This window comes from Cannabis sativa, chromosome 4 (assembly GCF_029168945.1).
Source record: "Cannabis sativa cultivar Pink pepper isolate KNU-18-1 chromosome 4, ASM2916894v1, whole genome shotgun sequence".
In the NCBI taxonomy this organism is placed as follows: domain Eukaryota; kingdom Viridiplantae; phylum Streptophyta; class Magnoliopsida; order Rosales; family Cannabaceae; genus Cannabis; species Cannabis sativa.
The window spans coordinates 15,716,273-15,731,764 of record NC_083604.1 but is presented as its reverse complement, the minus strand read 5'-3'; the positions used below and the strand labels follow the sequence as shown (position 1 = coordinate 15,731,764).

General features: G+C 30.3%; 1 protein-coding gene across 1 annotated transcript; it reads left to right on the top strand.

Moving 5' to 3' along the window:
* The first annotated feature begins 9,057 nt into the window (after nucleotides 1–9,057).
* On the top strand, nucleotides 9,058–12,286 carry LOC115713386 (enolase-like). The gene is made up of 14 exons (XM_061113556.1): nucleotides 9,058–9,194; nucleotides 9,609–9,666; nucleotides 9,754–9,834; nucleotides 10,022–10,123; nucleotides 10,210–10,290; nucleotides 10,375–10,449; nucleotides 10,562–10,624; nucleotides 10,750–10,827; nucleotides 11,062–11,256; nucleotides 11,340–11,390; nucleotides 11,500–11,588; nucleotides 11,676–11,727; nucleotides 11,825–11,881; nucleotides 11,987–12,286. The coding sequence occupies exons 1-14, from the start codon at nucleotides 9,058–9,060 to the stop codon at nucleotides 12,065–12,067; spliced, it is 1,200 nt and encodes a 399-aa protein (XP_060969539.1). The 3' UTR covers nucleotides 12,068–12,286.
* Nucleotides 12,287–15,492: the final 3,206 nt, after the last annotated feature.

The following is a 15,492-nucleotide window of genomic DNA, read 5'->3' as shown; positions in this document are numbered from 1 at the left end:
TTGGAAGTTTGTGTTTGTTTTATTTTTAATCTATTGATGTAAGTATGTTAGTTGTACATTTATATTGTTGTTAGAACTTAATTAGTTTCAAGTTTGTTATTTTGATTTAAGTGTGTTGTTGAAACTTTAAAAAGATTATTGATTTATTGTTGTTGTTATAACTTTTATTAGTCTCAAGTTTGTTGTATTTTCTTAAGTGTTTTGGAATAATTATATTAATGATAGTTTAATTATTTTATGATTATTTCAAAAAAAAAAATTGTGATAGTTCAAACCGCATAAACCGCTAAAACCGCACCGCACCGCATCATTTTTTGCGGTGCGGTTTTTGCGGTTTTTTAATATCGCGGTGCGGGTGCGGTTTGGAAAATTAGAAAAACCGCATGTGCGGGTTGGTTTGAAAAAATGGTTAAAAACCGCACAACCCGCACCGCGAACACCCCTACTCATTAGTATGCAAGTTCCCAAAATGTAGACATTCTTTTTTCTTTCTTCTTTTTCATTTATTTATATTTTTTTTTCTTTTTTTTCTTTTTTTCATTTAGAACTCCAATCTTTAATTAAACTCTTAAAAAATTCTTTTTTTTTTTTAAGAGTTTAATTAGTTAAGAAAAAAAAATCATATTTTATTTTTTTCTCCAATCAACTTTCTTTTAGAAAAATTTGCACTAGGAGCGACTTAGAACTTTCGGCTTAGGCCTAATATCCTTTTGAGAAGGATATCTTTAATGAATAACTATAACGACACATTTACTAGATTGTAATTAGAATCCAAAAAAGTGAATGAAAGAAAATGAAAGTACAAACAGAATCATTATTTTATTATTTTGTTTACAAAATTGATGAGAAAAAGAATTAGAATTATTTTATTTTATTTACATAATTAATAAAAATCTTCTAAATACTTTAAATTAATTAAATTATCCTTTATAAAAAATATTTATTTTATTTTTTTATTTTAAAATTAAATGATAAAAATAAATAAATAAAGGGCTTTTTTCATAAATGTACAACAAAAATAATATAATTAAAAAAAATGTGCAAAAAAAAATTATTTTAAAAACTTATTTATATATTTTGAAAACTTATTACATCAAACCATACATTTTAATCATTAAATAATAAACAATGTTTATTAAAACTCAAAATAAACAATTTCTTAAAATTAATTAAACAGTTTTATAAAAATAAACAAGTTAATTTTTTTTTATTAAAAGATAAATGTTTATTATCTATTTTAGTATAAATTATTATAATTTAATAAGATTTTTTTTAATAAAATACAATATCAAAATTATAAACATTAATGTATATAAATATAAATCAATACTTAAAATTACTAAAAATAAACATGACACATAGAGTGATATAATAAACATATCTGAATATTATTATTTTGTTTATTAAATTAGTATGTTAAATAAATAGAAAACAAAATAAATATATATATACAAAGTATTTTATATTATTAGTATGTTTATTATAATTGTAAACATAGAAACAGACATAGACAATTTATACTATACTAAAATAAGTATATTTTTTTCTATTGTTTCTATATATTGATTATTTTCTAATGAATTAGTGAACGAATTTTCTATTGAAGTATAATTCTTACATCAAAAAAATAAATAAACAAACATAACTTTATAAACTTCAAAAATTATTTAATTAGAAAAAATAAACATGACACAATAAACAAAGAAAAAGATAAAGATAAACAAAGTTTTCATATATATTATTTATTTTCTAAAAAATTACTAAAAAATAAACATAACACACATAGAGTGATATAATAAACTTATAAGAATATTATTATTTTATTTATTAAATTAGTATGTTTAATTAATAGAAAATAAAATAAACACATATATAAAATATTTTATATTATCGGTATGTTTTTTATTATAATTGTAAACATAAAAATAAACATAGCCAATATTACCATATATATAATAATTAATAATTATTACCATATATATTATAAGAGATGAAAAACCGTGTTTTTGCAAATGTCAGTTGTATATACGAAAATATAAAAACTGTAAGCGTTTGCAGCAGCAGAAAGTAATTCTGCTACAAGAAATCGAACAAAAGCGTAATATAAAATATTTGCAGAAAAATAAATAACTTGACACAAGAGATTTGTACGTGGTATCAGTGTTCTCCCGAACACTCCTAGTCCACGGGGCCACGCCCAGAGAATGAAATCAATTAATAAAGTATCAAAATTACAAAGACAATTGACTTAAACAAGTTTAGACTCCCTCTAAAGTATTGCCGAAATCCTTTGTAATCCACTTTATGAATCTGACTTCTTGAAACACCTTCAAGCCCGAACTCCCTTCGTCTTTGAAGTGTGAGTGCTTACTTCCTCCCGAAGTAAGGCTTTAACAAGTCTTCTCCCGAAGACCAAGTGCTTACTTCCTCCCGAAGTAAGGCTTTATCAAGTCTTCTCCCGAAGACCAATCTCTTGTTCAGTCAAGTAGTTCTTCACAACCTCTAGGATAGAGTAAGAACAGAAATAGAACAACTAGAACCTAGGTGAACAACTAGGCTCTCACAAAACAAAGAAATACTCTCTTATCTCAAAAGATAAATGTAAAAAATGAATAATGGAAGAGGTAATTCGAATGGTTGCTCTCTAGGCTCTATTTATAGATCATAGAAACCAAAGAGGCAACCACAAGTTCGAATTAGCAGCTGTACAAAAACTTTCCAAAAGAAACACGATCTGCTACATCAGATTCGGATGCTGACGAAGCAGATCTGCCCAGAAACGGGAAACTTACTCAAATCGGGTCTGATCTTCTATCAAAGCTTGATTCCTGCCAAAAACAGATTAGATATTCTGATTGTATCAAGATACAATCGAAATTAATAAGGAAAAGGCAATAATCAAGGTTTCCCTAAAAAAGACAACTTTCCAAAAGAGAATTCCTTCTCTTTTGAGAAGTTTTCAACAAAGGAAAGTTCAGCTGAAAGTGCAACTTTCCAAACAAGGAAAATGGCAACTAATAACCGAATAAAAGAGGTAAGATTTCGAAAATGAATGCATAGCAATCTTACCATAAAAAGGAAAAATTATTTTGTCACCTAACTTGCCAAAAAAGGACTTTACAAAAGAAATTGAAAAAAAAGTTTTTAATTATATACAAAAATGCATGAGAAAATAATAATAAATTTTTTTGCACATATTTTATAATTAATTAAAATAATGTATACAAAATTGTAAATGCCCATAAATAAATTTATAAATAATTATATACTATTGATATATGTTTTTTTATCAATGATATTATACTTGTGACAAATGTTGTATACTTAAATACCATAATAGAAAATAATATTTTATTTCTTAACCAATAATATTACATAATAAAAAAATTAATAAATATAATGAACAAACATAATATAATACTCAAAAAAAAAAAATCTATACACATATTATTCAAATAGATAATATAACTAAACTTAAAAAAAAAAAAAAAACAATATTGTTCTAATAGTTAAACACTAACACAAACGCATAAACTATATAATTATGCATCATTTTGCAACACATTCATAATATAATACATTTCATTTCATCTAGTATGGCATAAAATACTCGCATCAATAAAGATTCTTTAGCTAATATGTTAGTGGCTTGAATACACGCATAACAGTTAGGCCATTGATCTTGCTTATTTCATTGTAGAAATTGTCTAGCATCTCAGTTACTTTCTTATCAAATATTACATCGATCAATCCTTGAAGTTTCAGGACAATTTCAAATAAGAATTCTGCCAATGCACCAATATTTGTGGAAATACATCCAGGAACTCTTTTACTACTTTGACAAAACTCAAGCCCAAATATTTCAGGTCTACTGGAGTCAATCACAACTGCTAAAAATCCTACACATCCACTGTACAGTAAATCTTTAGCCTTTAAAACTAAAATGATCGAAATCTGAGAACCCTGAACAGACCCGACATATACAAATGGTTATTTGCCCTCTTGCTAAAAAGTTACCATCTTCCATTTACTATCAATACTAGCCAAATATTTTGATAGGAAATCCATCCCAAGTATAATGTCGAACTCGGTTAATTCCAACTCCAGTAGGTCAGCACTTAACTCCATGTTTTCAATTCTAACTGGCATAGACCTAACCCACCTTTTGGGGATAACCAATTCTCCTCTAGGTAGTAGGGTTCCAACCCCTATTTCAATAAACTCACAAGGCCTAACTGTTGGAAATTATTTTACCAGGATCTTAGATCTACTCACAAGTATGTTGATTAACACCCTAAATATGAACTTTCTAAAACGATGAAATAAACACATATAAAGTTTAGTAAACCTTACATTGTGTGCAGCGGAATAATATGACTCCTTCCGTTCAGATATCTAGCCCTTGATTCCTTTCTGTAGGAGAGCATTATCAATATCTGAACCTGGATCTCTTTCTCTGATTCTTTAGTGTTGCAACTCCTTCTTGCTGAAAGTCTTTCTTCACGATCTTCCTCATTATGGTTGAGGTATCACTTGCTGTGTGTGGGCATTACTCTCACACTAAGAATTTCGAAATTTAAGAGGGAAGAAAGAGAGAGGGAGTGGTCGGCCAGATAGGGAGAGAGAAGGCTCAATTTTTCTGAATCAGAAGTGTCAGAAGAAAAGTGTAATTTTCCTGAAGCCTTCACTATCTATTTATAGCATTCCACTAGGGTTAGGTTTGAATTATTTGGCATTAAAATAATGAAAATATCAGTTTAAATTGCCAACAAAAGTGGTCGGCCATGCTTAGTGGATTTGGGCCTCACTTTTTGCAATTTTGCAGTTTTACCTTTTCTGCATCTAATTTTCTCAAAAACGCCAATTTTCTAATTCAACTATTTAAATGCCAATTCTAACTATTTAATAACTATAAATAATTATTAAATAATATTTTCATTTATCATATTTATTAATTGAACCATACAAAGTATCATAATTAACAAATATGCCCCTATAAACTCTTTCTTTACAATTTCGCCCTTACTTAGTGAAAATTTCACAAATAGACATAGTCTAAATTGAGAATTATAATTGATTAATCAAAACCAATTACATGAGTCTTACAAGCAATATTATCTCAACTAGTGCGGGGACCATGGGTCTATATAACTGAGCTTCCAATAAGTAGATTAAGAATTTATTACTAAAATTCACTAAGTTATTAATTCTTCGTTGAATCCACGCATAGAACTTAAAATTGCACTCTCAGTATATAGAATGCTCTATATGTTCCACCATATAGACACATCATTAGTTATCCATTGTTATAATCCTAATTTGATCAATGATCCTCTATATGAATGATCTACACTGTAAAGGGATTAGATTACCGTTACACCCTACAATGTATTTAGTCATTAAAACACTTAACCCGGTATAAATGATATTTCAGCTTATGTGAAATGAGATCTCCACCATTTATTTTTGTTTGGTCAAGCTCGAAGGAGATCATCCTTTACTTACTATTTGTCAGATAGAAGCTATAGATTCCATGTTCATGTTAGCGCTCCCACTCAATTGCATTACCGTGTTCCCAAAATGTACGTATCACCCTGACCTAAAAGTAGGCTTAACTAACAAATCAAAGAACACAAATAGCCTCCTGAGATTGAGCCTAATCATAACAGGATTAAGATCATTTGATCTAGGATCAACTAGGCGATATTGACTTGAATAGATATTACGGTAAGTTTAATAAATCTAAGTCAAAGTTCAATATCGGTCCCTTCCGATGCATACTCCATGCATCCAACCTGAGCTTTACTTTAATCAATGCTCTGGAAAGAACATAGCATTTCTCCAAATGCAAGTAAACTCTGTTGTAGATTATCATATCAGTAAAACCCTATGTCTGATAAATCTAAGAAACTTTATTCACATAGTCATGTTTACTTTCTAATGTGTTGACAGCACAATAAACAAGATCAAGTATGTGAAACGGGTTTCAGATGAATTTATACATTATATAATCATGAAATAAATCACGTGAACCATGCAACATTAAATGTTATTTCTGATCTATATTAATAAGTTAATCTGATTATATTGAAATGAGTTTTATTTAGGGCATAAAACCCAACACTAACTAGTTTATTAATTACTGTCGATGCCATATATGAGTGTGTAGCTCCAGAGTCAAACAATACAGTAAAATATGAATCATTGATAGGAAGTTGACTTGTTACCACAAAAGGGCTGGTTGCAACATCAGCTTGGGTAATGGCAAACACCCGAGCAAGTACGGGTTTCGCCTCTTGCCTCTTTTATTCCTTTTTCATCTGAGGGCAGTCTTTCTTAAAATGCTCGACCAGGCCACATTGAAAACATGTCGTCCGATTGCAATCCTCGGGATGATATTTCTTACAACAAGGGCAATCAAGATATACAAAATTAAAGTCCACCTCTACCTTGGTTCCCCTAAAACCTTTTATTCTGACCCGAGCTACCTGATGTCGGGAAGGTCTTTCTCTTTTCATTAACATTGGAATCACCACCATTGTTACCATATCCAGAAGTAGGAAGGGTGGTGATCCCACCAACACTTGGAGTCCCTTGGGGCTCTTGAAGAAATTCCATCGCACCCTTAGCTCAAAGAGTTTTCTCAACCATCTCAGCTTAGTTTGTTGTATCATTTGTAGTAATCACCAATCATGCCTAATCTTGGCATTCAAACCCGCCAAGTATTTTTCCTTCTTACTGAAGTCTGTAGGCACTATGCCCGAAGCCATCTTTGCAAGTCGATTAAACTTTGTTGTATACTCTGTCACCGACATGGTCTTTCCCTGAACCAGTTCATTGAACTCTTTCCTTTTAGCACTTCGAACAGCCTCATTATAATATTTGGCGCACCATTTTGACATGTACAATCATCCTCGAGCTCTGGACTCACTGTTGTTTAGCCTTAGCCTTTCCTTTACCTGTACATGGGAAACAATATCCGTGAGTCAACAGACTCAGTAAGAAAAGCCTAAAACATATAATATATTTCTAACTTGTATTTGGGCGCTCATACACCTATCCACGAGGCTAAACAGATGATCAAGAATGTTCTTAATAAAAGTACGACCTTTGTACCACATGCACTAAGTACCGCTACTGTACTAGTGTTGGTAGGGCTGAACCGTACCTCGAGTACCCCTGTGTGTTGTACCACATACACTACGTACTTAACTGTACTAGTGTTGGTAACACTGGATCGTACCCTTTGAACATCATATATTGTACCAATGCCCTCAGTACCGCCACCATACTAGTGTTGGTATATGAATCACATACACAACTTGGAATTTACACACATACACATATACATATATATATATATATATATATATATTCTATGCTAGTCTTACCTCATTTCCAAACTCAAGTGTGCAGGTCGACATGAATGGAAAATCATGTGTTGAATGGAGGCATTATGGCACAATCACATAAACAGGTAAACAACTTGCTAAAACCCTTTTCAGAGACCTAAACTCAAAGCTAAAAGTTTTCATATTGATAAATAACAAGGAAATACCTTAAATATCGAGGAAACATCAAATTAAGGCTCTAAAATTGCCCAAATCGGTAAATCGGATTCCCCAAACAAAAAAATGGTTCCTAGGGTCCTTCCTAGAGAAACGGTTAACAGGTTCTACAGAACTAGCAGAATCGGTTAACCGGTTCCCTGCACAAAACCCTCATATCTCTTTCAAAACATTCTCAAACTCAACCAAACTTTTTAGAACACCTATAATATCATCCTAGAACAGATTTCAAGCAAAAATAGTAGCAATTATTCATAGAAACTCAAAGCACCATTGTTGAGCCAAGTTTGTGTTTTCAAACTCAAACTTGCTCAACCACTCCACAAACCAACAAAACTCACCCAAATAAACTAAATTCAACTAAAATATAACTCAGAAGTCGAACCAGAACAAGGCATAGATCAAACAGATCCTAAATTCCATATAAGCAAGATCAAACCTAACCAAACTTCGAAAACTCAAACAAAGAGAGTGAAAGAGCTTACCTCTGGTTTCTAGTTGCCAAATCCCCTAAAAATCTTGCTAAAAAACTGAGATTGAATGAACCAAAATCTTTTATTCCCGCTAGTTTTGCTTCAACCGTAGGAAAGAAAGAGAGAAAGAGCTAAAATATTTTGTTTTGTCTTATGTTAGGTTAAGGACTTAATTAATTCTTATGAAAAGCTAATTATTAAACTTATATCACAAAAATGGCCAGCTTCCATATAGTGGAATTATCCACTTATCCACTTATCCACAAAGCCAAATATCTAATTTACCCTTCATTAATGCTTAAATAACAAAATGGTTTAGGGGTAAAATGGTCGATTACCAAAACCCTGCCTAATTCCGATATCAAACATATCACACATAATTGTCCCGTTAGATAAAAGGTTCTAATCTCACTTATGTGACTCTAATGGCCATCCGTTACATTTTCTATCGTCACCGAGCAAAAATCATAAAAATTATAAATTTCACATATAGTATAAATAATGCACTTAGAGTTTAATAAAATCTCAAAAATTCAGAAATTATAACTCTAATACCCATTTTCTAAAAATGGAACCCACAACATAAATATTCATATGTAATTATAAGATAAAGATAATTAATGTTAATTGCCCTACTAATCCATATTTTAATCATGTGGTCATTATAATATCGTACTTTACTCGAGCTCATCCGTTTTTCTTAAATAGGTCAACCTATTTTCTTATACGAACTCAAATTTATACTCCACACATATATATCTATTCCATATAAAGTGTGCCTATAAAATTAAAATTCTTGGTTTTTGAGAAATTTAAGGGTTTTTTATTTAATAAAATAATAAAATATTATTTATATATAATAAAATAATAATAAAACAAATCCTATTAATATTTGAAGTGATATTAAATATTCTACAATCACACCCCATTTAAAAAAAAAAGGTCACTTGAATCACCTCTGCCGCCAACTAAATCAGGGTTATGACTCAAGAATGGGCGACCTAATTTATCAAACAATGAAGATAAGGAAAAAAGGAAAATTTAAAAATATCGACAGCGACGAGGATGATGATGGAAAGAGAGCAAAAGTATCCGACGGTGAGAAGAAGCACCGTGCTCAAGGCCACACAATGCCAACCATGGACATGGCCAAGTTCTTCGCTTCACGAGGATTAAAAGCCACCATTCTTACAACCTCTTACTACGCACAAAACTTTTCTAAAACAATCGAGAAAAGCAGAGCCTTTTTAGGCACACAAGTCGAAGTCCTTACAATCAAAATCCCTTGTAACGATGTTGGATTACCTGAAGGGATCGAGAGTGTTCAAATGGTCTCTTCACCCGAAAATACTCAAATTTTGATAAAGAGAAAGAAAGAGAGTGTTTGGCTATGATTTGTCTTGGGATTTTGGGATTTTTGAGTTTTTTCCCAAATTTTGATCCCAATCTCAATCTCAATAGTCAATATTTATCATATATACATATACAGATACATATATATATGTATAATTAGTTTCTCTTAGCCATTAAAGCTAACAATTTAGTACATTGATTATTATTTTTGCAGAGATAACAATGTGAATGAGATGAATTTTCAAAAGGGTTTTGTTCTCTGCACTGTGGTGGTGGGAATTTGATGAGAGTATGAAATTGGTGGTGTAATATGCTTATTTTTGTAATTTGTATTAAAAACGTTATTTGCATCTTTTCAGCTTGGCGCAAATGCCATATTGGCTGTGTCTCTTGCACTCTGCAAAGCAGGTGCCCATGTTGCGAAAACCCCCCTGTACCAGGTATACTATGGTGAACTTTAAAATCTAATGATTATGCTGTTTTCAATGAGGTCTCTCATCATGATTTCGTTGGAAGTCAAGGAGTTGAGCAACGAAGTTCAGACAAGTATATTTTGATTTATGATAAATGCATTTATTTTTTATCACTAAATCTAATATCTTTATTACCTCTTATTGTTGAACGCAGCACATTGCAAACCTTGCTGGAAACAAGAACTTGGTTTTGCCTGTTCCTGCTTTCAATGTCATCAACGGTGGATCACATGCCGGAAACAAACTTGCAATGCAGGCATGCCTTTTGACTGATTTTCATAGAATTCATTTTTGTCATGAATGGTTCTTTAGTTAAAGTATCTGATTTTTATGTTCTTGCAGGAGTTCATGATTCTTTCTGTTGGAGCTTCCTCATTTAAGGAGGCCATGAAGATGGGAGTTGAAGTATATCACAATTTGCAGGTAAATTTTATATTTTGTATTTTTAAGGACTTGTACTTTTGTCTATAATTGTTATTTACCAACTTCTGTTTTCCCCTTTTGTAGTCTGTAATTAAAAAGAAATACGGTCAAGATGCAACTAATGTTGGTGATGAAGGTGGCTTTGCACCTAACATTCAAGTGAGATTCTTAGAATTGCATATGCACTTAATTCCTGAAAGTATTCCTCAAATTATTTCGCTTCTCTTTTACCAGCTTACTAATGTCCCCTTTTTTTTTTTGGTTGATTTAGGAAAACAAAGAAGGTCTTAAATTGCTTAAGACTGCCATTGCTAAGGTTGGATACACTGGCAAAGTTAGTTTCATTTCCAGTAATACTATATAAAGAAGATCATAATGATTTTCTTATCTATATTGACTTCAAAATCACAAGATATTTATTCAGCTTAACTGATTAAGAATATGGTTTCTCTCTTGTAGGTTGTTATTGGAATGGATGTTGCTGCCTCAGAGTTTTATGGATCAGATAAAACCTATGACTTGAACTTTAAGGAGGAGGTGGGTAACATGTCACTGTAAATGTGTTGTAGTTTGTTTTAAACAACCTCTGTTGTTGATTTAGTTAAAAATGACAACCTCACATGAAGCAAAAGTTCATTTTATTTTCAAGATTGTGAACTCCTAAGGCGATCACTTCATGGAGTGGTTTGACTGATTAATTAGTTACCTTTATTCCTATTGAATATTTTGTTGCAGAAGTTTTTGATTTACCTTCATCTTTCTTTTCTTCAGAACAACAATGGCTCCGAGAAGATCTCAGGAGATGCTCTCAAAGATCTCTACAAGTCTTTCGTAAGTGAGTACCCTATTGTTTCCATTGAGGATCCATTTGACCAAGATGACTGGGAGTACTATGCCAAGATGACCGCTGAATGTGGTGAACAAGTACAAATTATAGGAGATGATCTTCTTGTCACCAACCCAAAGGTTTACATTTGTTACCTTTTATTATATTTCAGTTCTTTTTAAAAATAAAAAATCTAACAGTTTTGTGCTTCTTATTCTTTCAGAGGGTTGAGAAGGCAATCAAGGAAAAGTCTTGCAATGCTCTTCTTCTCAAGGTACTCACCAAATTTTGTTTAGTCATGACTCATCCTTGAGATGTGTTGATTCGAGTTCTGTTGAAGTGGTATAATTTGAAGTGAATAACCCTGTTGTGATTTGTTTCAGGTTAACCAAATTGGGTCTTTAACAGAGAGCATTGAAGCTGTAAGAATGTCTAAGAAAGCTGGTTGGGGTGTTATGGCAAGCCACCGCAGGTTAGAACATCAAACCCTGACAAGCAGCCTTGCTAATTGAGTCTCTTTCTTGATAATTAATTTAATTATTGCATTACTTGCTTGCAGTGGAGAGACTGAGGACACCTTCATTGCTGATCTCTCCGTGGGTTTGGCAACGGTAACCATCTAACGAAATGCTGTGTTTGAATGAATTAAAACCTTTTTCCAGTCTTCAATTGGCTATCTAACTACTTTTCTGAAATCTATTTCTGTAGGGTCAAATCAAGACCGGAGCTCCCTGTAGGTCGGAGCGTCTTGCCAAGTACAACCAGGTTTGATCTTCTAATCCTTGTAAACTGTATCTTTCTCATATGTTCAATTTGTTTGTCTATTCTTCACTGTTTTCTCACATCTTCCTTTTGATTTAATTCTTGTAGCTCTTGCGAATTGAGGAGGAGCTCGGTTCAAAAGCTGTGTATGCTGGAGCTAAGTTCCGCGTCCCAGTTGAGCCCTACTAAATTATGAAGCGTTGATATCTTTTGCGGGATCCTAAAGCAATGGAAGTTGACTTTCCAGTGATTATGTAGAACGATTTAGGCTTCTGATTTGATGATACTTGTTTTTTTTTCTTGCAATATTGCTCAGAAAAGTTTTGTTTTGAGAGCTTTGAACAATGTTCAACTGATATTTATGCGGATGCTATCAGTTATTGAGTTGCATTTTGATTATTACAGTTATGAGCTGTTTAAATCCATTTCACCATGCCATAACCTTTTGTTTTCTTAACGATCTTTAATTTGAGTTTCTATTTCTACAGTTCTTAACTATAATTTTGAGCGTATAAAAATGAACTATAATTTTGAGGGTATAAAAATGATTCCAAATGGTGTAGAATGTGATTAACGCATATAACTATCTTAATCTTTTCTCTTTTATTGTTAAATGAACTATAATATTTTAGTTAAATGCTAATTTTGATTATTAATTATAATTCATTTTAATCTTTTCTCTTTTATTGTTCTTAATAATTGTATAAAGAAAAACTCTTATTGATAATATTGATGATATAAAAATTAAAAGTTCTGTAAGAGCTGTTTTTGTGATTATTAAATTTTTTTTTTATCTTAACTTTGCATTTATTATGTTTGTTGTGTTTATATTTTTGTTCTGTCAACAATGTTGGGAATATTTGTACTGTTTTTCTGGTTTATTAATTTTGATACAGTGAACACTATTGTCTCTATCAAAGAAAATGAAAATTGAAATCCACCAATGACTATCATTAGTTTTCTTATCTACAATTTTTAGACTAATGCTATCTTCAATTATCAACAATTTAGAGATTGAATTTTAATTTTCTTTTTATCTTACCCCCAATTAAGTAATGTTTCTTTAAGTATTGGAACATCAATTTTTAGTTTATTTTTGGATTACCTTAATAACATATTTAAATCATTAAGTTTTCTTAAACACTAATATATTGCATTCAGTATTCAATAATAATCTCACTTTCAAATAATATATAAAAAACCTAGCATAAAATTTAATATACGTGCCTCGCACATAATTTTTTGCTAGTATATATATATATATTTTATAGCTTTCATTATTTTTATATAATTTTTCAGCAACCCTTACATACAATCATAAAAAAAATTATTATAATTATTATAATTTAAATATTTACTAATAAATATTAGCATTTTTAATTCATAACTTTTTAAAATAAATTAATATGATTTTTTTTTTTTTTCATTTTTTATAGTTTAAATTATAGAATTATAATAGTTGGTGTTATATTTGAGTTTTATTATCATTTTAGTTTATAAATAATCGATAAATAAGTATTTATTATTGGTGAGAATTATAGATTTTATTTGTTTTTATAAAATTTGTGCAATATGATTTTTTTTTTCAAAAAAGTTATTTTATGAGATTTTCTTTAAAAGAAAAAGTTAAAAAAAAAAAGACAATATAAGGTAATTAGTTACCATAAAGTTTTTCACATACTGTTTAACTTCTTTTTTTTTTTTTCACATAATAATATTTTCGAAAAATAGTCATATTTTCGTAAACTGCCAAAAAAAAGGATGTTTTCAGTTTTAACCAATAAAAGTAACAATATTACAAAAAATACTTTTAGCTGGCCAAATAAAAAAATATACATCCCAATTAAAAAAAAATTACACAAATACTACTTACACATACCTTTAACCCAGGATCTATGCATTCTAGGCAATTATCACGCAACCATCGCGCAACCATCGTGCAACTACGCAGTAACCCAACGCAACGGAAACGAAAATTCAATCAGAAAGAGAACCACCATTAATTCTGGTGACTTCACCTGAGAAGACGACCAGAATCAATCAAAACAGAGACTGTTTCAAATTCATAAAAGAAAGTGTAGAAAAACTATTACGAAACTAAAATTTAACTGGAAATCCATTTAATTTGCATAAAAATAAAGTTCTGACTTCATTTTTAAATCCATAAAGGCAGATCTCAAAAAGTTGAATTGGAGTTCCCAAACAATCCAACTCAAGTATAATCCCAAAAAAAAAAAAATACATCAATACTATAGTAAAATGTTTATCCTGTTGTATTTTGTTGTTTTCTAAATTTTTAATGGTGAATTTTGTTCATATTAAATTATAAAAAGACATATAGATAGAGTTATGTACATGAAAATACTGTTCTGGTTTTTAATGTTTCACAACAGTTGCATTACAGTTACATAAACGTTTTGCTAACAGTTATTTCGTCTGATTGAAACCTTCGTTTGATGCAACCTTTGGTTAACCACCCAGCAACCACCCAGAAACTTTCTTCTAAATGAAACCTTCGTCTGATGCAACCTTCGGCCAACCACCTAGCAACCACCATGCAACCATCATTTGATTGAAACCTTCGTCTGATGCAACCACGCAGCAACCACTCTACAACCATCGTCTGATTGTGTAAGTGATGATAGTGTAAGTGGTATTTTGGTAATTAAAATTACATAAAAGATATAAATGTTGACTTTACCTTATAGAGGTATTTTTGTAAATAAAATATCAATTTATATTTTTTATGTAATTATTCCAAAAAAAAAAAACATAAAAATAAAAAGGGATAATTACATAAAACACCAATTTTTCTAAAAATTTTACAATTTTATGTTCAAAGTTGTTGTTGTTTTTTTTTTTTTTTTTTTTTTTTTTACATTTTTATGGTATTCTATAAAAACACAAGAAAACTACATCAAAATAACAAAAAAACAACAACAAAATAATATAAAAAATAAAATACATATTATAAAAAATCAACAACAAAATAACAAAAATACAACATAAAAATACCCCAAAATAACGTATTTTATGTAAATAAAATTTAAAAAACCGTAAAAATATTGAAAACTCCGTACATGCCGTATTTTTGTAATTTTTGTGTTGTTTGTGTATTTTTTTTTTAAATTATCCCAATAAAAAATCCCCCAATTATTATTATTATTATTATTATTATTATAATAATCATCGAATCATCAAACTTTGTAAAAGTCGTACTTTTTGTCTAGTCTATTTTGCGTCTCGTACTTAAATTTATATTTTCGTATCGTGTCGTGTTAATTTGTAGCATATATCGAGTTGTGTCATGTCCAAATTCATATTTTTCGAGTAGAGTGATTCTCATACTGATTTCTAATGGCTTTTATTTACTATTACTATATTTTTACCTTAAGTTGAGAGAATTTACAAAAAGTGAAAATTCTTATAATTGTTTTGGTCAAACTTAACAAAAAAAATTCTTTAATGGGGTGGTAGCCCAAGTGGAACTAATACCATATTAGAATTTGGAATAAGATAAATAGGGTCTATCTCAAAACTAATTGACAATGAGAGGAGTAGCTCATTCATGTTATATATAATAATTTATTTCCACACATTAATAATGTGGAACT